The sequence below is a fragment of the Poromitra crassiceps genome (genome assembly GCF_964638095.1).
Source record: "Poromitra crassiceps genome assembly, chromosome: 15".
In the NCBI taxonomy this organism is placed as follows: Eukaryota; Metazoa; Chordata; class Actinopteri; order Beryciformes; family Melamphaidae; genus Poromitra; species Poromitra crassiceps.
The window spans coordinates 37,787,457-37,812,273 of NC_139634.1; the positions used below are offsets into that span (position 1 = coordinate 37,787,457).

At 43.4% G+C, this 24,817-nt stretch overlaps 1 protein-coding gene across 1 annotated transcript in view; it reads right to left on the bottom strand.

Moving 5' to 3' along the window:
* Positions 1 to 1,203: 1,203 nt before the first annotated feature.
* The window catches only part of b4galt1l (DP-Gal:betaGlcNAc beta 1,4- galactosyltransferase, polypeptide 1, like), a 41,348-nt gene continuing 17,734 nt past the window's right edge, over positions 1,204 to 24,817 (bottom strand). The window contains exons 4-6 of the mRNA XM_083652292.1: positions 15,177 to 15,299; positions 5,442 to 5,546; positions 1,204 to 1,885 (exon numbers count right to left, since the gene is read on the bottom strand). Coding sequence (XP_083508418.1) covers positions 1,756 to 1,885; positions 5,442 to 5,546; positions 15,177 to 15,299 — 358 coding nt within the window. The 3' untranslated portion in view covers positions 1,204 to 1,755. The remainder of the gene's footprint in view (positions 1,886 to 5,441; positions 5,547 to 15,176; positions 15,300 to 24,817) is intronic.

Here is a 24,817-nt window from a genome sequence, read left to right on the forward strand (position 1 = left end):
CCAATCAGCTGCCATGTTTTTTTTTTAAGTACCCGGCCCTTCTCAACACGCCCCCCGCCCCAAGATCGAGTTCCCAGATGGTTCTGTGAAACAAATCATATGGCAGGTGAGGAAACACTGCGTCCGTCTCTCAAATAATCCAGGAGCCACTAACCTGGCAGGTAGGCAGACATTTCCCTGTAAGCATCAATGGAAAATCACATATATTATTTATTGAATTGTACATGAGCCAAAACAACAGAGAGCTATTGGCTTCCATCTTACACCATAATGAAACAAATACGATAAAAAGTCCAACTTCAGTTCACGGTCCCATACTGAATCTAGGCTAATGGGCTGTATAGTTGCATTGACATCTGTGACTGTCCCTTGTCGGGCATAAAAAAACTCAACATTTCATGAAATTACTGAAATTACATTGTGCCCTCAAATTAATTTTCCAGAGACTCAAACAAGTAAGGCAAATTAATTATACTTCATATTTTTAATTGAAATGTTTTCATTTAAATTGTACCTCTACCAAATCTAAAGGCTAGAGAAGGTTTGAGTGATTGACTCAAGCATGATAGAAGTTCAGGCACTCATAAGGACACTTGGGGAAACAACCTTTCTTGGGATGTTGGACAGTTCGCTTTTAGGTTGATTCTGAGAGATCGGGGTCAAGTCTTTGATAGTTCTTCAAGATATTCAGAAAAAAGAAGCCCACTTTTACGTAAAGCGAAGGACTTTGGGATTTGTTGTCATTTCAGAGGCAGACAGAGGCCATTTTGGATTCACTCGAGGAAAAATAAAAAGCTTGACAACCGGACCAGGGCCGACCAGCACTTACAAATACTTCTTACTGTTCATTTTAGCCCAATTAGGTGCCAGATGGGTGGGGTTTACATACATTAGATAGTTCAGACAATCACACTATTTGAAAGTAAATTTAATCTACTTTTGTGCCTGAGAAGTGACAACTCATGACGCCATCGAAAATGCCCTGATGTATCAAACCCCACCCATCTGGTACTCCAAGGAGGGTAAAACAAATGCCAGGAAGTATTTGCGAGTTACAATTTGACACAGGCCTGCTGACAAGACCTCCCACATATACGGTACATATATATATATATATATATATATATATATATATATATATATATATATATATATATATATATATATATATTTATATATATATATATACAGTATATACACACATACACCTCCCTCAATATATATTTCACTATATGCTACACCCCGCCCATAAACCCCAAAACAATTTGATTGCAATATAACGAAAGCTACACCGAAGAACGGATGTTGCTCTGTGATTGTCCCTGTATGTGACACATTGATTTGATAATTCACAACATCCATTCAGACTAAATGGCTCATGCAGGATTTCTGGAAGCAGCAGCCGTCTGAGCGAGAGACCGGAGGGATGACCGACACAGCCAGCGTCAACCGTTCAATCCGCCGCGGCTCCCTGTCCGACGCGGAGAAAACCCCCCCCCAAAAAAACCCATTCCAAATCCCCGTTCAGTCCATCCTCGGTTGTGCAAAGGTCGAGGGAAAAACAAAAATAAGAAAACAGCAAGAATGTCTTGGCTGATTTTATCAGTCCAGTAGCTCCGGTCAAAACGAGACCACAACATTTACATTTCAAGTGTCAAGGCACATTTTGGATTTTTACTGCATCCACAGTATTCAATTGCTTCTTTTCCAGTCTGCATTTGTACATATTATGTTTTTTTTAAGTCATTTGGTTGGTCATGGTTTCCCCACATCCACTGTGATTTTGGTGTATAGCGGTTCTTTCTCCAATTTCACTACTTTGTATGACAAGGAGTTGATGCCGTCAGTATGCATGGTCTCTCTGGTGTGTGCGATGCGGTTGAACCTGTGGACACAAATAAAAACAAAACAAAACATCCAGTTTGAATAGTTTTGACTTAAGCGGGCAAATTGCTTTGAGAAAATGTTACATAACACTGAATTTCAACTTCAAATACTCTATTCATGGCAAAGTATTATTTCTGTGTTTACTTCTGACAGCAAGCGTCCATCTTAAACCACAATGGCGAAGTTCTTTGCGAACGCAGACAAATGGTAAACAGCCTGTCTCAATATTATCAAGTTGGATGTTTACAGACAGACTAATTATAAGAAACCTGGAAATTCCACCATGGACTGACATCACAAGTTAATGAGCACTGACTTGCAATGTCAGTGTGAAATGTCAAGGTTTGCAGGGAAGACTAGAAATCCGCGGATTTCTAGGGTGGACTCTGGAGGGGATGCGCCATGGGCGCACTTTTTTGGGGTGTGAATCACACGTTTCATAACAATACAATATTATATTGATTATTTGGACAACTATACGATATTTGCTGATATCACAAAGTCTGCCACGATACTGTTTCGATTCAGGCACCTGCGGTCGATATGAGACAATATCATACGCCCATTTAAACAATCAGTTGCATTTATATCAACTCACAAAAAGCAAATAAAATATGATTTGACAATTTAATTTCTGAGCTCTTCCAGAGATTTAAATGAAGTGCCAAATTTCTTATGTTTTAAGTGCAAATAATTTTGATCAGTTCTCTTAAAGAGCCCTTGATGACTGCAGACACAGCCAATTGTGCCTGTATGGATGTCCGACTAAGCCAGAGGTAACACGGGGTGCGAACCTGAGACCCTCGTGTTGGTAGGCAGGGAATCTACCACTACACTACCCGGACGTCCGATATTTTCACTTTTGATCGATAAACGATATGATAATCGATGACGATGGTCCCACCCCTAGTCACCAGTGATGTCACTCGAGCAATTATGGTGTCATCAGTGATGTCACTTGAGCAATTGTGATGTCATCAGTAGTGCTGCATGATTTGGGGGAAAGGTGCGATTAGCGATTATGCTGGACAATATTGCGATTGTGATTCCGATATAATAAAAAAATGGTATCTAGGGATGTGCCGGCATGAGTTTTTGACGGTATGATAACCTTGGACAAAAATACCACGGTTTCACGTATCACAGACTAAAATACATGAAATATGTTACAATTTAAAATATATTAAAACGAAATAAATAAATAAATTGAAATAAAATTACCTTTACAAAGAAATAAAACATTTTGAGACATTTGCCTGTCCCAAACATGTAAAAAAGAAACACCAGAAAAATAGAAACTGCACTGTGTTACAGCACATAGAAGATGGCTCAGACTGCAAAGTTAGTTACATGTCTGTCCAGTAATACAATGATACACCCAGTTTATTCCTTTTGTAGCGACAGATGGCCTTAAACGCCACACGCACGTGATGCTTCTTGAGAGAGAGGTGAGGTAACGTGCATCTGCAGACTTTATCGGGGGACCATGAAGGCATCATGTGACAGGCTAGTTAGAATCCTGGAGGTGCTGCTGTTGGCAGCTGCGACAGTGTTTTGCTGCTATCAACCTTGTTAATCTCGCTATATTCTTCATCACAGCGGGTCATCCCCACTGTGCACTAGTTCTGCATAAGCACCTGCAGCTCTCTCCTTATTTTACTGACGTTCTCACTAATCACACGGCTGTTTACATGCGTTTCTGAATGGCTAGCTAGTTATTAGCATAGCTCGCTGTTAGCGATCATGGATGTTCTCTCTCTCCCTCTCGGTAAGATGTTATGTAACCTTGCTGCGCATAACATTACTTATTTGCGGGAGTGCATGGGAGAAGTCTCCCGCTAGTGTTGATGCCCAGTGTGATGGCAGAGAAACGTGTGTTTGCTGCGTCGCGTGTAATGTTAGTTTAGAGGAGGCTCACACACACACACACTCACTCAAAAAGAAAAAATAATTATCGCACACTTTCGCAGTTATGTAATCGCACGTGCTGACATCGCGATTGCGATTAGATTAATCGTGCAGCACTAGTCATCAGGGAGCGGAACCAGGCCACCTTATTATAGTAGTAAGATAAGTAACACTGATTAAATCACCTTGTGGTGTAGAAAGGCTTATCAGTGGAGCTTTGTGTGATAATGTGAGTGAGTGACAGGATTAAATGGGGATTGATGTAAGCTTCGTAATGACTGAGGAAGTGAAATTGGTTGAGAAAGACGTCTTGAGGATTCACTTCTTCTTTTGTGTGTGTGTGTGTGTGTGTGTGTGTGTGTGTGTGTGTGTGTGTGTGTGTGTGTGTGTGTGTGGTTGGTATTTTAATGTTGTTGTTGTTTTTTATGACTGCAGCATGGGTCTATTATACCTGTGGTACAATAATATAAAGTGACTCTTGAAAAGGTTTGTAAAGTGTTGACTGACTTGTGTTTGTGTAAATGACTTAGATTTAAATTGACTGATTTGAATTGATTTGTTCCAGCAGACGACTGTATTTAAATTCTGTTTTCTGAATTCATTGATGAAGTTGAAACTGATTATAGAAATGAAACTCGTGATGCTCTTACCAACTTTTTTTTTTATCCTAATAAAACCATTATGTAATTTAAAAGTCCTGCATTAAATAGTCCTATTCTCGTTTAAACAGTATTCAAAATATAGTAGTTGGTGTGTTTCGGGGGGTGACAGCCTGAGCAGCTAGCCACATGGGACATAAAATATCCACCCCCGCCTTATTTTAGAGGAAGTTAGGAAGAAATGAAATAAAAAAGAAAAGCTCTTATCAGCCACTGATGACGGCAGGTGACGTCAAGACGATGACTCCTGCGTGGAGAGACTGACGTACTGTGACGGGAGAGGTTATCTGGGAAGGAATCTTATCACGCCTTTGTCAACTGCCACCTATAGACCTTTAAGGACTATTGACTGTTTGCTTTGGTGTGCTGGGGTTACAACATGGTCAGCTGACCTCAGTGAATTCCAAATAAGTCAATGCAAACTGAGCCGAATGCTGGACAGCGGGCTCAAACATTTAGAGGAACTGAACTTAATTACACTTGCATCCCAAAAAAGGAGCAATAAACATTGTTTCCTCGGATGAGCCACTTATTCCCGGTGAATTACTCTAATGAGACTAAAAAGGGGGAAAAATGCTAAGAGAGAAAATTGGAGGAAACAAAGGAAATGGTGGAGACAAAGTTTTCCAGGGCCTTTTCCGTCATAATCGGTGCCAGAAACATTCGGTCGGTATGTACCGGATTTGGGCACCCACCCAAACCCAGTCTTATCTGTTGTTTTTTATTTTCAGCGATAGTCTGTTTTGCGTTTGACTTAATAGTCAGTTCTTCTTCTATACAGAAATGCAAAAGGCAACACATATTCCGAGTCGATTGTACTCGCTCTGAAGTTGTTTGCCCTGGGGGGGCGGACTTAAGTTGACAACTGAAAACATCCCGTTGGCAGTGTGTACAAACTACAGTTTCATAACCAAGAGAGTGAGACAAAGCAAAAACCATTACCAACATGAGGTAACTTGTACTAGGAGGGATGGTCACATGTTTTACCTCTGTGGGTTCGGCTCGTTCTGCTTGTCTCGGTCGTGTCGGATCATCCTGCATTTGCCCACGGTGCCGTCGGGCCGTGAGATGGACATGCCTTTGGAAGCCACCCTGCAAACATTAGCATCAGCATTAGCAACAACAACAACAATACACATATCACACGGACAAAAGGCCAGGCTAATTTTTTATATATTGGCAGAATCTGCTTTGTCAAAGCCCTTGCTCATGTGAGCACATGCTCACATGTGTGTGGGGGGGGGGGGGGGGGGGGGGGGGCTTTAGTTTAGGCTCAATTTGTGACAAATGAGAAGCACTAAATCAGGGGTTTTCAAAGTGTCTGAGATTGTCATGTTTATGTTTATTTTATTTGCACATTTTTAAAAACAGGCATTAGATGGTGAGGTAAAATGGGAGTTGTGCGGTGGTAGCATGGAGGGGGGGGGGGGGGGGGGAGTGTTTCCAGGACACTGGATTTCACCATTAAGCCTTCTTGAGGTGTTGTGGGCCTAACTTAACGAAACATCGGTGAAGGAAGGTGCCCACTTGAAAACCCCAATGACATGCTTCATACTACTGCTGTTGGCTATGGTAGGTAACTGGTGATTTGTATATTGTTTGTTAGCTTCCTGTTAGCTTGTTTGTTAGCTTGTTTTTAATCTGGATTGGGCTTCTAAATGTGTTTACCTCGGATTTTGGCACAAGGGATAGTAACATATTGTCCTGTGTATTAAAAAGGTGCATTCATTAAAAACAGAAACGGACAAAAAAAATGTGCGCATGAATGACATCACTGGTCCACAACTTCACTCAAATCTTCACTCACTCTCAATAACTGTCAAACTAAATGATTGCCTGCAAAACTGTTTAATGTTTGCGGATATGTGCGAGATTATGTGCAAAAAAAATCAGCATTGAAAATCGGCGGAGTGTTCCTTTAAAGCCTCGTAATGAGAGAGAAAGACGAAATGCTTCCCTGCTGTAAGTTCCACTGTCATCGGTCTACTGGCCTCGGGCGGCCCAACGTCCTGTTTTGAATCTCGTGACAAATTTTTTTTTTTTTTACGTGGGTAAGAAGCTCAACCACCATTTAACTGTTTCCAAGAGAGAGAGAGAGAGAGAGAGAGAGAGAGAGAGAGAGAGACACTCAACAGACAAGGAGGGAGAGATTATTTGTTAGGGAGAGATTATTTGTTATTTGTGAGTGTACATGTGTATGATAGAGACAGAGAGAGAGAGAGAGAGAGAGTGAGTGAGTGAGTGTGTGAGTGAGACAGACCGCAAGAAAAGGAGGGGCAGGAAGAGGTTATTTATGAGTGTGTGTGTGTGTGTGTGTGTGTGTGTGTGTGTGTGTGTGTGTGTGTGTGTGCGGGTGGGGGGGGGGGGGGGGGTAGAGAGAGAGTGAAGGGTGTGTGTGCTTTTTGTGAAACAGAGCTGAACTGATAACAGTTTCCCATATATGCAACTAAGAGCAGAGAGAGAATGAAGAGACACTGAGATCACGCTACTCACAGATAGGGATGCAACGATAACCGGTTTGAATGATAACCGTGATAAAAAAATTCCATACGCTTTGAAAAACATGGTAAATCCTGTCCATCGTCAACCAAAGTTGGCAACCGTCTCCGCGCAGCCTTGGGGAAATTATTTCAGTGCGTGTACCAATCCTTTTTCGGGTCTGACTTTTCAATATAAAACTTGGTGAAATGATTTCTGTGAGTGTATTAGTACTTTTTTAAACATTTATCAGCTCATTTTAACAATACCGTGATAATACTGATAAGCGTGATAATTTTGGCCAATATAATCGTGATATGAAATTTTCATATTGTTTCATCTCTACTCACAGGCAGTGCTGCCATGATGGCCGGATGGAAAGAATGGAGAGAGAGAGAGAGAGAGAGAGAGAGAGAGAGAGAGGGAGAGGGGAGAGAAAGGAGACAAAGAGGAAGTGGAGGAGGAAACGGTTCAGGTGACGTAACTCTGCAGCTCTTTCAAGGTTCATGGCTCTGATGGCAGCCAGCAATGACACGTCACTGAGTGAACAAGCAGATATCAGACTGATGACCGCTGGGCTTCACTGTCAAACTCATCCAGTCACTGTGAGATCTGCAGCCGGCTGCAGAGAAGAGAACTCTGAACGCTCCACAAGTCCTGATGAATTATAAAGTTGAATTCAGTCTGAGCGGGCAGAGCAGGAAAATCACCTTCTGTCTCCTGGACACAGCCCTGCTGCATCCTACCAGCTAACTCACACATAGAGACACTGCATGAAATAGGCCACGCCCATCACGGGGGAAAAGCTCCGTTCATTTCCACACACCAGCGTCATTTTCCTTGAATTAAACATAGCTAAAAGCTGTTGTGTGGTGGGCTGCGCAGACAACAAATGTAAAAAATCGCCAGTTAAAGTTTTTTTGTACTCCTGAGCGAAACATGGAAGCCATTGAGAATTGGCGAGAAGAAAAATGTGGATCTAGCTGTCAAGGAAGTAAGTGTTCATCTTCCGTATATATGATCTTTTTGTGCAACACGCAAAAATGCACATGACATAGGAGAACGCCAGGATTGGAGGGGGGGTTTCTGTTTCCCCCCCGTCTTGGGCGTGGCTTCTGAATGATGACGCGTTACGCAGTGTCTCTATGGGCAAAATACGGCACGGGCGCCCCCTGTGTGGCCCGCGATGGAATTGCAAATTTATTATTATTATTATTTATTTATTTTTTTACAGTGCACCTGAACGCAACATGCAAGATACCCGCTGAATAAGTGTCCAAATGTTCATGTCATTCTGGCAAATACTGGCCAATTATGTTATATAATTTCAGTCTGGAATATGGAATAGGCCATCTTTCAATAATCTTTATGACTAAAAGGCTAAAAGTAATCTCATGTGTAAGAAATGACTGTTCTACAGTCATTTCTTGCGGCCCTGGGTTCTGGGGCAAAATGCGGCCCCAGGGCCGGACTCAAAGAAAAACAAAAGGACCCCCAGAAACTCAATAAAAGGCAGAATTATGTTAATAAATCTCATCTGCTACAGCCATTGGATTTGTATCACTATTATATCAGGAGATTAACAAGAAATGACCAATCACAACGGGAGAGAGGGTTAAAAATAGGAAGACTACCATGAAAATCAGGAGTGTTGGCAGGTATAATCTCCAATGTGTGGCCCTTCGCTTACTTGATGTAAGTCAGTATGGCCCTCAGGAAAATAAATTGCCCACCGCTGAGCTAACTGGATGTGTAGAGAAGAACAGGACTCTGAATGATGATGGTTGGCTATCTGGAGAGCAGACGCACCAGACAAAGAGACGTATTTACTATGGTGACTGCTGGCTGCTACTCCTTTCCCACTGTGGACCAGAGCCAGAAAGAGATTAAGAGTTTGGTTCCGTTACCCGGTTCCTCTTATCAAATCTCCCGGCGTCCCCTGATAAGGCCATGCTCTTGCTTGCTCGCCCCGTCTCCACTTCCCAGTGTAAATGGTAAATGGTCTGCATTTATATAGCGCTTTTATCCAAAGCGCTTTACAATCAGTAGATAGTCTACATTCACCCATTCATACACCAATGGCGGCAGGCTACCACGCAGGGTGCCTACACACCATCGGGAGCAAGGAGGGTTAAGTGTCTTGCCCAAGGACACAACTACAGCAGCTGGGAGGGAGCGGGGATCGAACCGCCAACCCTTGCGTCATTGGCCGACCCGCTCTACCTCCTGAGCTAAAGCCGCCCCCAAGTGTGTCTGTCGAATGGCGGCTCGACACAAGTGTGGGCATGCTTAGCAAACTTTTTGTGCCACGGTTCTCTCAACTACAAGAGGGGACACAAGTGTGAAGGAAAGGCTCCTACCAACCCAGCATCAAATCAAATGTCATGAGTGTTGCGTTTTATGAAATTGTCCTTTTCCCTTTACAACAAATTCATTGTTTGGATAAGCAGATTTGATAGTGGATTCAGATAATCAACTCCAACGCTATTGGTTTAACTCCGTTCCAAGCAGTGGACCTGGACCAACCAGTGTCCAGAGGCAGCTATACGTGTGGGATTTACAGTAGGCGTGACAACAGTGAGAAGCGACCCTGTGTTAGACAGTGATAGACAGGCGCTTCATCCAATCACCTGCAGGGGTATTTTTTTGAACGTGCCTGCCCTTTTTGAAACCGTTTCCAAAGACCCAGTCCCAGGTGGTTTTGTTTAACAAACCATCTGGCAGCGTCAGGTTCGGATTCAGAATCAGTGAACTGCTTTCAAACCCCAAGAGATATCAATTCTGCAGGTTTGGAACATTACATGCACCGCAAAGTCATTTAAACTATCATTGCTTGCCTCACCCAAGGGTGGCTTGTTGGTCTTTGAAAGGCCGGACTCTGTCCAGGCAGTCCTGCTTTATCAGGCCCTGACAGCGTTTCCCAGGCTGCACCAGGCCAAGGCCTCCGGGCCTCATTCATCACATGACACATTACAAAACATGTCAATGGACACCAGTGTTGGTAACATGCGATCTAAAACATTTGATAGTGCGGACAATTTCTAAAATATTTACCGCGCGTGTTCCGTGTTTTTTTTAGCAGGTCGAGTAGTGGCCACAGAAGAATGTCTTGAGAGCGTTTTAGTCCCCGACATTATTTCAGTCCTGTGTAGAGCTCCAAACACAAGGACAACTCTCATAAAAGAGGCTCACTGCACAAAGTGTTACTATCAGTAAGGATAAAGTGTCTCTCACAGCCTCCACTGAGCCAAGAAGGAAGAAGCGATGGCCGAGAAGAGAAGACTGCCAATAATCTAGCCTGCTTAAAATTTCTGTTTCTGTTTCACTCTACGTATCAGTCTGGACTCCGAGCCGTCCACAGTCATTTCAGTGGGCGGGTGTACTTGCCTTGACAGACAACTCCTTCCGCCAATCAGCGTTGGATCCAGTCAAATCCACATCCACTCGGAAGAACGGCGAAAACGTCTTGTCCGCCGAGAAACTTCGCTGCTGCATACTCCTGTACTAGTTTTTTGAATTGTTGTTATTGGGTCTATTTCTGCAATACCTGCACTTACGGCTGTGTAACTCGACAAACGTTTGACGTTTGTTGCTTCGCGAGACACAGAGCCATGGGAGCAGCCATTACGGTTTGGCCAGCGGCATCCCTGATTGGCCGGCAGAACGAAACAGAGTGCGAGTTCACACGATGGGATGGTTTATCAGGCTACTAATAATCTGCATTCAAACAAGAAATAACAGTAAAGCAGATGGTAAAGAGGACTCAAAAACATTTTCCCAGGCATCCATGTTTCTGCTTTGTGGTTTTAGCCACATCTTTCACCACTGTTGTTCAGCTGTCCACATACAGTGAAAACACATCTTTCACCACTCATGGAAACACCCATGGAAACACTGATGTTGTTGATTACATCACTATCTGTGGATAAGGGTTAGTTAAACCCAGTGTTGGGGGTAACTCGTTACAAAAGTAACATATTACATGTAGTAACTCGGTAATATAACTTATTACTTCTAGGATTTCAGTAATAGTAAAACCCTAACCCTAGTAATATACCAGTTACTTTGTCAAGTAACTCAAGTTACAAATTGAGTTATTATTATTTTTAAATCAAAGCACATATTTAAATAATTTCCTAATGTGTGCTTTTATGCAAATAACCACTATAGATGACAATAACAAAGGAAAAGGATAACATTTAGAATTTTGGATTGTTTACACTGACTTCAAGACGGTTGAAATTATCTTTCGGGATGGTTCCAGGGCGGCGATGTCATTCTGCTACTGCTGTTATTACAGTGAAAGTAATGCAAAAAGCAGTGTAAAAAGTAACGAGTTACTCTACACATACAGTAATATTGCAAAGTAACTTATTACTTTCAAATGAAAGTAACTAGTAATATGTAGTATATTACATTTTGAAAGTAACTTGCCCAACACTGGTTAAACCCCACATTGAGCCTTCAAGGTTGAAGAAGTGAAGAAGGAACAATAAGCTTCCTTAAACATTAAAACATACCTGGGCACCTTGAAGCATTAAAGAGAAAAATGCTGTTAAACAAGGTCCAGTGATACAGCATCACAGATCAGGTGTCAGTGACGTCTGTCTGAAAGCACAGAGGTGTCACTGAGAAGAACAATAGGATCAGGCAGGGAGAGTGAAAAGACGACAGATACAGATAGCAGGGCAGACTCAGAAACTACTCGCAAACCATTGAGTTAAGTGCCCTATTTCAGGATCATAAAAGGTGACTGACCTAAAGGTGACTACTCTGCACCGCTGAGATGCAAAGGACAAATACGTAATATGCTTCAAACATGCCATGAATTCCATGTTTTGAATCAGATGAAGTCACACAAAGTGTTTTGAGAATAAAGAAACGGTGCTGACGATGTCCATTGTTGTGTCAGATATGAGCAGATTGGATGTCAGCATGAAACCCCCAACAGAGCCTTCGAGGCAAGACGGAGGGACAAAGAACTAAGAAAGGAAAACTCAAAGCTCTGTACCGTCTATACATCACTGTGTCAGGTTTCGAGGGAGGTTGCCGTATATATTTCTGTGTGGTTTAGCGTTTCAAACATGGATAATCTCTGTCCGATGTTACAGTGCCAGACAGTAGCAGTAGATTAATGCCAATGTATGTCTGCAAACGCCTGCACGGCCTTCCAAGTCGAGACGAAGGGCACATAGAGCCAAGTGGATGCTGCTAACAGCCAGAGAGGGTGTCTGTGGAGGTGTAGGGGCCATATCAATAATTCAGCCGACACGAGCGGAGATCGTCTGTCAACACCTGCACATATCACATGACACATCCAGCACACCTCGCTCGCCGTGACTCACACGGTCCAGAGTCCATCACAAACCGTCTGAGAGACCGTCTGGTGGACATTTAGCCCTTAGGCAGCAGAGTCTGACGCGGAGGTCCAGGGAGACCGAAAACGTGACATAAATCTCTGACTCTGTTTGCTTTGCAAGAGCAGTGTGTCAGAGTTGATTTACTATCCGAGTGTTCAAGACGAGCAAAAGTGACAGAGAAATAATACCATTTATAGAAGATATGCAGAATGAAGACTGGTGTTTGTGCTGTGAAAGTGCATCAGGCTTTCATGGCGCTTTGTAGAGAGCCATTATACTGGGAGAAAGTGAGGTTTACTCTTTGACGCGTAAACTCAGGACTCCATTAGAGAAGAGAGACAAGAAGCGTGCTGCGTCTCACACAGCTGGAGTTCACCATGGTGGGACACGTAAACACATTGACAGGCCTGGAGATAACACAGCTGAGGTCAGAGGGAGGGAGGGCGAGAGAGAAAAGGAGCACAGAGAGACGGGGGGGGGGGGGGAGAGAGAGAGAAAAACATCTCCCTCGTTTAGATCTTCCTCCTCTCCTTACCCTAATACACGCTTATTTTGAAGGATCTCTCTCCTCAGCTCTCATTTCCTTCCTCTAGCACTAAAGTCCCTGGAGCATGGTGCAGGTTTTGTTCCTATATGAATAAACTTGAATATATCGGTTGGAAAACCACATTGTATTAATATGTGGGAGGGGTCTATAGCAATGGGGTTTTGGGAAGGGTTGTTTCTTTTTCCATCACAAATAGCAGCATCTAGACTGGTTTTTGAAAAGCAGCTGGCCACTGTTCCTGAAATGGAACTGCCTCCTGTGACGTCAGCCCCAGCAGAACGACCGGCAGCAACAAGTGATGTCACCTTGGAATGGCACCTTTTTCGGAACATTTCCACCCTGCGGAACTCCTAAAAACAAATAAGAACCTGCATCACGCTCTTGAAGGAAAATGGGTTCACTGGGCTCCATCTTGGGCTCCTGGACAGTTAGTCTAGACAGTGTCTAAAGTTCTGACATACAGAAGAAAAACAGTTGAGTCTCAAACAGTGAGATCAATCTGGTTCACGGCTCCCATCATGCATCTGTCACTGTATCACCTGTCAGCGGTGATGTCATCATGCAGTCCACAGTAATAGGGACTACTGATGGTTATCTGAGAATTCCATGTTATTATTTGAAATCAGTTGCTGGCAAATGGTTGATGTTGCCCCCAACTTACATCAGGTGTTAGATAAAAAAAAAAAAAAAAAAAAAAAAAAAAAAAAGTTCTGCCATTGGGTAAACCAAGTACGATTGGTATGACTAGGTGTCAATTAATTGGCCACTGGTATGTGCTGTGACTGTCTTACATTGTAGGAGCCGCCATATTTAGCGTTATGGATTTTCCCATTCAGCATTGATAGAGTGTCCTGTCTCTATAGTGCTAGCTCCTCCCCATCATCCAATGATCACTCCAGGGTCAGAAATATGTGTTTTTTCATACGCCGTCATCGTGCCGTGACCTCGTAACTGAAGCCGTCGCTGACCTCATCGGACGCAGCTTTACATCATGTCAGCTAAATAAATGGCTAAGATGTGTTGTGGCCTGTAGACAAAAGCCCTGAACAGAACATGATCCCTCTCTCCCTCCCGTAAGACGGTCCCGGCCTGTAGCTGCCTGTATGTGGGAGAGTTTCACTGTGGCCGAGGCAGACTGAAGAGTTGGATTCTTCCCCTCAGCGTCACGTACAAATGAGCAAGCACGATGGGTGTGTCTCCCCCCTCCGGCAGCTTCGCCGTAAGGTTGGATGACACTGACAGAAACACTCTTGCCATTCTGTCACTGAATATTGGACATTTGATATGCACTGTGATACAGAGATACACCTTTCCCCCAGGTGAGTTTGTTGAGGTGTGTACTTTGTCCTGAGAAACAGGTTTATTTCTTGGCTGACATGCCTATCAGGCACAATTTACAACGAGTAAAATCCCAAAACTACAGCTTTGACCAATTTAGAAACTGCAGTAATAATCGGCATTGCAATTGTGATTGTTTTCCCGTTTAAGAGTGCAGCCATTGTTGACTGAGTTTCCAACAGCTAGCACATAGCTATTGCTTGCTGTGGCAGCCATACTGAATGCCATGGATCTCCTGTTAGTGACATAATGAGATCCAATTACAAACCAGTTCACATTACCAACTAGTTCTAAAACCGGATCCGACATGGAGGAAATCATTTCTGCCACCTTTGGAAGTGTACAAGGTGTGTGCGTGTGCGCGTGCGTGTGTGTGTGCGTGTGTACGCTCGCTCGCCTGTGCATCGGAGCAGTGGTTCTCAAAGTGGGGTCCCACAGGGGTCCTTAGGGGAGTTCCAGGGGATCCCCAGCAAAAAGGGGAATCGTTTATTTTCACTATACTGTAATTCCGTCCATAGTAGAATGTATGACTATTTTGGTGATGGCTTTCATACACGTTCTGTAATTAAACATCTAAACGCAAAAAGATCTGATAAAATTGGGGAGCGTGGGAGTAAATGGTATCTAATGGGGGTCTGATGGGGTCTGTGTTGTGACAGTTTAGGGGTCCTTGACGTGGAGACGTTTGAGAACGTCTGCATTGGAGGGGTTTCTTTTCTTATTTAACTGTAGAATGGTCCAAGGTGCATGAAATCGCAAGTGTGTGCAAAGCATTGGCGATTGTGGTGTGTGTGTGTGTGTGTGTGTGTGTGTGTGTGTGTGTGTGTGTGTGTGTGTGTGTGTGTGTGTGTGTGTGTGTGTGCATGTGTTATATAACCAAAAAACTGTTATCCTGAGCAGGCATCTTTGTTGGAGTTCACAACACAATAAGTGTTAGTGAGTATGGTGGTAGCTGGATAATGGCAAAAGTAAATTGTAAAGTAAAGTGCAGCTCTCCACCTGTTGTAGATGTCATCGTCCTCGCCTCCCCAGCCCCAGTAGTTGTTGGGGAAGCCGTTGATCTTCTGGAACTGTTGCTTACTCAAGGAGGAAACGCCGCCAAAATACTGGTTATATGGCAACCTACAGAGAGAGAGAGAGAGAGAGAGAGAGATAGAGAGATGGGTGGGAGATAGAGAGATGGGCGGGAGATAGAGAGAGCGAGAGAGAGATGGGGGAGACAGAGAGAGGATTCTTTAAGACATTTTTAAGATCCCCCACAACATAACACCCCATTTAATCTGAAACAAAACAATATATATATATATATATATATATATATATATATATATATATATATATATATATATATATATATATATATATATATATATATATATATATATATAAAGAGAGGGAGAGACAGAGCAAAAGAAGGGAGGAGGCAGAAGAGAGAGAAGAAAAAGGGAGAAACCTGCAGCTGTTTACAGGCTTTTAATACAAGTTTTACCCTGGGGGGGAACTTGCACCGCCTGCTATCTCCCCAGGAAACTGTGTGTCAGTGTCTCTGTGTGTGTGTGTGTGTGTGTGTGTGTGTGTGTGTGTGTGTGTGTGTGTGTGTGTGTGTGTGTGTGTGTGCGTGCGTGTGTGTGTGTCTGTGTAATAACGGGTTGCCACCTCTTTCGGAAACAGGAAGTGAGGCAAGCAGCAGATGGTAGTCATTTCTCTTCCTCTGTGGTGTCATTTTGAACACTCTCCTCCTCTCTTGGCCACGTCAGGAAGGAAGTAAGTTTCTTATCTGTCTGCCACAGTGGTTCAATCCAGAATGAACTACTGTAACTGCAGAGTAAACTAACTTACAATATTCATTTGATCCCCTTCTGAACCTTGCTTAGATTAAGAGAGCAACAAGCACCATTCTCGAAAGTGTTAATTTAGTCACAAAAGGAATTACATTACAATTAAAATGCTATTGATATTTAAAATAATATTTGAAATAATTTTATTTCATTCTAGTACTGACAAAATTAAGAAGAAAAAACACAGGAGCAGGCAGTTTTCAAGTTTTTGTTCGTTTTTCTGCCTGTTCTGCTCTAAATTGAAAGGTGATGTTCATCATTAGACTGTTAAATTGAGTCCTAAATTGATTTTTTTTTTTGCTAAATTAACAGCGTGATGGAAGCAAAAGTACTAACCTTGGCAAAATATCTGCAAACCACTGGTTTCAAATTTGCCAAATAAAGAACGAAAGACTGGCCACAGCAAAGAGCGACAACATTTGGCTACTGTTGGTAATTTCCCAGATCATGTCGGTCTCGTTCAGGGTGAAAACGTGCCAACAGCGTGTCGTGTCCGTCTTGTTTTTCTGCATTCCCTCCTTCTCTGGGACATAAATCTCCTGCTTAACCTCACCCAGGTTCATCTTCTGGGTGGTTCCTCTTTGAGCAACTGGAGGGTTTTTTATCTTTTTATCCAGGAACCATCTCCACATTGGGCTTCACATTACAGTTGCACGCACTGGAACTGACCGGTTTAGCTACTGAGAAGCTCAACTGCTCCAGTTTGGTGCTGGGAGTCTTGCTCAAGGGCACTAATGGTAGTTGGTGAGGGAGGGAGAGAGGGAGGGAGGGAGGGAGGGAGGGAGGGAGGGGAGGGGAGGGAATCTGTGTGTTCAAGTTCTGGTGGGCAAGTCCGACATCCGGGACTTCCAAGTCGGCTGCGAACAGTGTTGCGTTCATGTGCCATTTCATCTGAAAATCTAACTCTGAAGACAAACAATAAACAGAGACAACTGCAGCACGTTTTGCATGTTTTAAGCCTGCACTGCTAAACCACTGTAGTCTAAACCCGTTTCTGCCGGCAGTGTCTAAACCTGTGTCAGCCGGCAGTGTCTAAACCTGTGTCAGCCGGCAGTGTCTAAACCTGTGTCAGCCGGCAGTGTCTAAACCTGTGTCAGCCGGCAGTGTCTAAACCTGTGTCTGCCGGCAGTGTCTAAACCTGTGTCTGCCGGCAGTGTCTAAACCTGTGTCAGCCGGCAGTGTCTAAACCTGTGTCAGCCGGCAGTGTCTAAACCTGTGTCTGCCGGCAGTGAAATCTTAACTTGCTGCGTCATTCCGCCTCGGGTGCTACAGCGTTAAGGCATGGGACAAATTGGCCTACAAGAGGAAGCTGGCTGGTTTCCCCAAGCCACAGTCCTGTCTATAACATCCAGATGCTGCCGCCGGGGAGAACATCACACACGTTTGTCTTACTCTTACTTGCAAAAGACGTTCCATGGACTACATTAATTTCCTAACCATGACCCTCACCACTACATGCTTTATCTTAACCCTAAGTTCAGGTTCTTGCCCTAAACCAGCCGCTTGAGGAAGTGAGAACCGGGCCAAAATGACAACTGTCTAAAACTCAAAACTGGTTGTCTAAGGACTAAGGATAGAGATACAAGAGTAATACCACGTTCAAGACAACTCGGAACGCCGGAGAAAATGGGTTCCGTTCTGACCTGTAAAAAGTGAAGCCCAGGTCGGGATTACAGATCGGAAATTCGGGTATCATTCACAGCTCCGCTTTGTCCGAGTTGACGTCATAGCCACATCAAAATGGTGACTTTTACCGTTAATGGTAAGCACAGAATTATTATAAAGACGTTTGTTGACGTTTTAACACAAAATTGTGTATCTTAATTATGTAATGTTAACGTTAATATGTGTTTGTGTCATCTATGGTTCGCTCTGATTAGATCTATATGTGAAAATCAGCATTCAGCATGTTCGGTTAGCATTGTTAGCTAGTACAGTAGGTAGCTACAATGCTAACTGAACACAGGTTGCTAGCCTGTATTGTCTTATAGTGGAATGAGATTGTGATGATAGGACGATATTTTAATATCGTGACACACATTTGTGCTGTCTAAATTAATTACAAGCAACTGTTACTTAAAAATTCTCATAAAATGTGATTCATTTTATATCATATTATTTTAATATTTCCGTTTTGTTTGACATCACACCTAGCATTACCATTCAGCTCAATGAGATGGTTATGGGATCAATAACAAAAGCATCCAGGAATTGAGTGAAACTAAGCAAGTAAACTTGAGCACCTTTTTCCAAGCTTTATTTGAGGGGAGGCCCACAGTTTCAGACTTTGAAAAACCCCTGATTTAAACCAGAGTGACAAGCTCAACAAATCCACAACAAGGTAGGGCTGGGCAATATATCAACATTATATCGCTATTCATAGCTTTCAAGGGGCGTTACGTGCTGCCGGGAACGCCCACCTGGCGGTCAAAAAACAAACTTGTTCATTCGCTGCCAGCCGCGTCGACGAGTTTCTCACGCTGTGTTTGTTCAGCCGTTTGTACACACGTCTTTGCGGCCAACATTTCCTCAAAGGTAAGCTCAAGTAACGTTACAATAATGATTAAAATACCCCGTTAACGTTACTTGAGCTTACCTTTGATGAAATGTTGGCCGCAAAGACGTGTGTACTTTGATGGTAGCCATTTGCCCTCCCCAGCGACTGAACCACGTCTAATCGCACAAATCCACAACCTCCTCCTGTCTGAGTTTTCTTTCTCCGACGGCATTCTGTAAAAGCACAAGCCAGGCGTGTCTCCTCGTCGGTTAGTGCAACCGATAGCACAACAGGTATCCGGCATTTTGGCTGAACAAACACAGCGTGAGAAACTAGTGACTCGGCGGCAGTGGAATGAACAAGTTTTTTTTTGACGGCCAGGTGGGCGTTCCCGGCAGCACGTAACGCCCCTTGAAAGCTATGAATAGTGATCTGAGACTAGATATGGTCTTAGATTTCGGATATGGTAATATTACGATAGAACATAAGTGTTGTCTTTTCCTGGTTTTAAAGGCTGCATTACGCGATGTCATTTTCTGAACTTGCCAGACTGTTCTAGCTGTTCTATTATTTGCCTTTACGGCAGCGAGTCATTATATCCACATGACTGCTAATTATATATATTTAGAACACGGCTCTCTTGAATACTCGATTCTGATTGGTCAAGCAACAAGATTCACCGGTCATTATTTCTCGACAACCGACCGCTGCTCTGCCACACCTGGATTAATCAGTTGATAAGAGCCTTTTGTCAGCAAACACTACTAATTAGGCCAACCAGTTGCAGCTGTGGTGTCTTGTGTGCCAATTGAATGAAACCGCTTTGTCGTTGAAAACGCTATTAAAAAATCTATTTGAATAATTATTTTTGTCAGATTATTGAATGATTTAGTTGTAGGCCGTGTTCTAAGCGGGATAATGGATAGTGAGCCGGTGATTACTGGAAATAATGACCTTCAGGTGAATGATTAAGCCCTCCGCTGCGCGTCGGGCTCAATATCACCTGTCGGTCATTATTTCGCCAGTAATCACCGGCTCACTATCCATTATCCCTTACATATACGGTATATATATATATAATTTATAATTATCAGTCATAAATATGACTGCCCAATATATATATATATATATATATATATTATATTGGGCAGTCATATTTATGACTGATAATTATAAATTATCAATCATAAATATGTTGTGGAAGCACCAATAGTCAAGTCATCCCTACAATATTGTCACAATGTCATCATTATCAAGGTATTTGGTCAAAAATATTGTGATATTTGATTTTGTCCATATTGCCCAGCCCTACAACAAGGGAGAGTTGTCACCTTCACTGGGACAAACAGGAAAACTTCTACAATCATCATGTATGCTCTAATCTTATCACCAGCCAACACAACAACAGACAGTACTTACTACTCCTCTAACAAAAGCACCATATGGACTCACACACTCTCTGTGTTGGCTATAGCTCTCCTTCTCACGTGTGCACTGCGCACACACACACAGCCGTCAACAACAAGCCCCTCCCTCCCAACTCATGTTTCATGTGTGAAGTTGCTAAGCCAGTGCCGGTTGCCTATAAGGTCACTATAGAAACACAAGCCGTCCTCTGCACCCCCCCCCCCCCCTCCCCCCCTCCTATTATAAGCAAATGGAACAGTCCACAGCAGAGCGGGGGTGAATGTTGGGTTGGATTATTTGGACATGTTGTTGAGTTTCACCGTCAGTTAGGTAAACTTCCAAGCTTCAGCAGACCGAGGTGTCATTTCATTGGCAGGCTTTCCCCCACAGTGGAGTGGAGTCATGCTGGGACTTTGGGCAGCAGTTTGGCTGCAGAGCGTTAACACGGGGAATGTTAAAAAGGCCTTCCACCTACTAGCCCCTGCCATCTTGAGCAAATAGAGTGATCCAATGGAAAAAGAGAGAGAGAGAGAGAGAGAGAGAGGGAGAGAGAGAGAGAGAGAGAGAGAGAGAGAGAGAGAGAGAGAGAGAGAGAGAGCTCCACTACTTCAAGCTAAGTGCTGACTCAACACAACACAATATTCCTCAAACTAATTATTTTAGCGATCCAGGTTCCCATCCAGGCCAGGGTCTCAGCCCTCCTAGTATTTGTGCAATCATGGGCTGGGCAGGATTATTGGATGTACTGTACAGCATTCCCATCAGGATGTACCATTTGAACTGCCCCAGCACAGCTGTCTGCCACGTCTTCTGTCAGTCAGCAAATAGGTCCACTGTCTGTCAGGCTCTGTGGCATCATGGTTAGGTCCACTGTCTGTCAGACTCTGTGGCATGGTTTGGACCCATTTGACCAACTCAACTGGTTCAACTCTTCTCGCCTAAAAAAATCCCTGAAGACACTCCCTCTAGTCTCTGTCCAAGACTTCTCTCGTCTCAGTTACAGGTTTTAAGAATAAACTTTAAGCTGCCAATAACCAATATTTTATGCGTGAATATTTGAAAAATTTCAGTGCAAAGGTATGGCATGGTATTTAGTGTTTCACCCAGGATTTGCCTCTGAAACCATGTTTAGACGATCATGGGACACTAAAACTACCCATTGAAAGCAATGATAATAAAAGCCACAGACCCTTAGTTTTCATGGGGGGCATTTTGTGTCAAGAAGGCAGGGTAAACACAGGTGCAAGCTAAACAGTAATGGAGGGTTTCCAACTTCCAATCATGGAAGTTGGAAACCTTCATTAGTGTTTTGCTGAAGGAGTCAGCAGTCCTTCAGATTGTGAAATGGCAATTGCCATTTCACAGGAACTGGGAACAATCATAGTTCTTAGAACGGCATTTGAGGGACTTTTTTTGCTCCTACTTCATAGTAAGTACTCTTCCCCGCACAGGACGAACCTTGAGTGATCGATTGGTCGAACTTCTAGAAATGCCCTGATGCGGTATCATCACTAATGTTAACTTGTCTTTATTTTTGCAAGCTAACGTTAGCTAGTTAATTGTTAGCCAGAGTAGTATCAATCCCTCATGAAGTCTAAACTTGCTGCTCTGTGAAGCTAATAGCCTGCAGCCGGCTTACGTCACTTTTGTGTTCCTATTGGTGGTGCAAATGCAAAAAAAAAAACATTGAAGGTATGTCGTTCTCAGGGCAGTTTGTCTCAGGGAGTCCCAGGTCAGAACTGTTTGGTCCCGAAAGCACCTAATATCTCCCATTCACTTCCCATGCACAGTTCTTCCCAGCTGACAGGGCAACCATCCCATCATGCACCTGGCTCCTCTGAAGTCCAGACTAATCGTGTCTAAACCTGCATCTGCCATCAACAGCTTATCACCCAGGTGTCCGTGCTGCTGAAGCTGATGTGAGAAGCTCTTTAAGCCCAGAGGTATTCACAGCACTCAGTCAAATCAGGTGAAGGCCGGCCGAGCACTTATCTAAGAGAGCATGACCAGCTCCGGGTTGTTGGAATGTCACACCTCCGACTCTTCCATTGGCTAGTTGTGCCTTATCTTTTCTTCCTCTGTGATTCGATGTTTCGTCTGTGATTTGATGTCACGGGGGGCTGGCTCAGCTTTGGGAACATTTTTGTTTTGGTTAAACTTTCTGTCTGTGTTATGGTCCCACAGTTGCAGGTTTAGAAGGAAGTAAAAGGTAATTGTAACATCATTATGATGTCAGGTTTTCTCTTGCAGTGGTGGAGGTGGTGTGTGCTGCTTGCTGTGGTGGAGCATCAACGCTGAATGAACGAACTACACCCGCTAGCTAGCTGTTGCTAGTTTCATGTAGGAACTAGCTAGCAGCTAGTGAGTGTTGTTTGGTCGAAAGTAGTTCCTACATTAAACTGCTCACAACAAGGTCTGTGGATTATCTTGAGTAACCGGGTCATGATTTCTGGAAAGAGACACTGCTGTTGAGTTTTTCCACACACAAAAATTGGGCACTTTGAGCACCATAAGCCGAGTGCCATCCAGTTCCACTGTATTGGAGAGAAGGCAGACATCTCTACAGCCAATATCTCGGAAACCGAGGCAACTATCCCAAAACAATCTAGATGGATAACTAGCACTACAGGTGAGAGGAAAAATATGTATTTTTGATTTTAGGGTGAGCTGTCCCTTTAAGTGCAAAATGTCCACCAGGGCCCGGTCATGTGGCAGTCAGGTGTAATGTTGTCCATTAATTAATAAGGGATTAAGCTCTCTTACTCTGAAGTCTTTGCTCTAATGTGTTTTGGATATCCGCCATTCTCACATCTCTCTTGGATTTGTTGCCTTGTAGCGATGCTTGTCTGATCTAAGGCAGGAACACAGAGGAATGCGGGCTGGGATTATTCACAGAAACAACAACAAAACATGTGTTTCTGACTTGACACTCCCCAAACCTGACCTTTTCTTGCAATGCTAAAATTGTAAGCTAACCCATCAGAACAGGATCAGGCAGGGTTAACTGGTTTTGTTCTGTGTGTAAACCAAGCCACGCACATTGTTGCCACAGGCTCCCTACTGTAGCTGGTGGTAATCCGGTCTCAAACCCCCGGCACTCCAGTGGACGGGGCACTGTGGCCAGCGGCTGACTGTCACATCAGCATTAACCACCCAGAGAGCGTAATCCAACACGCCGCTGCACTTTATGTGATTTAGCCTGTAGCGTGCCTGCATCCCGCCCCCTAAATAGCGAGCTAGGCGGCAGGCAGGGTGGTGTGCAAACTGAAACTCCACTTGGGCTAAAAAGATTAAATGAAAGACGAAGAAGAAAAGAAAAGGGCAAGCAAAAAAGAACTACCCCAGTCTGTGAAAACTAAGACAGAGAGCAGAGAGAAGAATAAAACCTTTAACAACAGAGTCCCCTATGACTGCATTCATTATGGGAACTAAGTCCCATTTCATGAATTTGTTGAATAGATGAGCTACGAGTGTATACGTATTGTGTGTGTGTGTGTGTGTGTGTGTGTGTGTGTGTGTGTGTGTGTGTGTGTGTGTGTGTGTGAGAGAGAGAGTGTGTGTGTGTGTGTGTGTGAGAGAGAGAGTGTGTGTGTGGAGAGAGAGCGAGAGAGAGAGAGAGAAACATAACTTATTGAGATAAAATGTCTATACCACCATCAGATTCCAACCCAAATCAAAATGTAGGTCTATATGTTAACAGTAACACAATGCAAATGTTAAACCATTTACAGTTTCAAAGTCAAGAAAAAGGTCTGACAAGCTGGGCATTAACAGGCAATTAATGCTCATGTTAACCAATAGAATTATACTGGGTGTACAGTGTAATTGCACCCACCCACCGGGTATTAGTGTTGGGTGATACCATTACCGAGTCTGAAAGTCAGCCTGATCCTACTGGCTTGCTATTGTACTACTGTATTTTTTTTCTTTTTTTTTGTACTAAAGCTTTTTGAGCGCCCATATAATCCATTTTGAATTCGTACTTAGCTTGATGTGATTTTAACCGTATACTGTAGGGTGCCAAAGACTTGCCATCACGAGATATCCCATGGGGCATAAGAAAACAAATCCCCCATTCATCTTCCCATTGAAGTTTTGTATAAGCCAAGCGATTCAGCAATATTCCGAATCACAAGAGACCATAGAACATTTCACTCAGACCAAAAATAACAATATTACCCCCCCCCCCCCACCGCCCCCAAGTAAAGGATTTTATGAAACGTCAATGGGACAATGAATGGGGAATGAAAGCCCTTAGGCCCCATGCTGAAACCCCGAAGAGAACATGAGTGACACATTATTATTGTTTATGTGCATCGCCGCATGGTGTTTGTGTGCAGCTTGTGTATTTTGTCATGATTCAGGTCTCCCTTGAGCAGGTTCTTCATCTCAAAAGGACAATCGGATTCAAATAACGGCTAAATGAACAAATAACTGGATAGATAGATAAATAAATAAGATGAGCTGCCCAACACCAATTCCTCTATCGTGTACCAAGAAAACTTATTTGGAGGACACACTGTGCAGCATTGTATATGGACAAGATAACACACATACTTCTACCCATAGAGACACTGCATGAAATAGGTCACGCCCATCACGGGGGAAATCGCTCCGTTCACTCCCATAGATCTGCATCATTTTCCTTGAATTAAACATAGCTAAAAAGCTGTTGTGTGGTGGGCTGCGCACACAACAAATGTACAAAATCGCCAGTTAAAGTTTTTTTGTACTCCTGAGCAAAACAAGGAAGCCATTGAGAATTGGCGAAGAAAAATGTGGATCTAGCTGTCAAGGAAGGAAGTTGGAGTGTTCATCTTCCGTATATACGATCTTTTGGTGCAACACGCAACCATGCACGCGACATAGGAGAACGCCAGGATTGGAGGGGGGGTTTC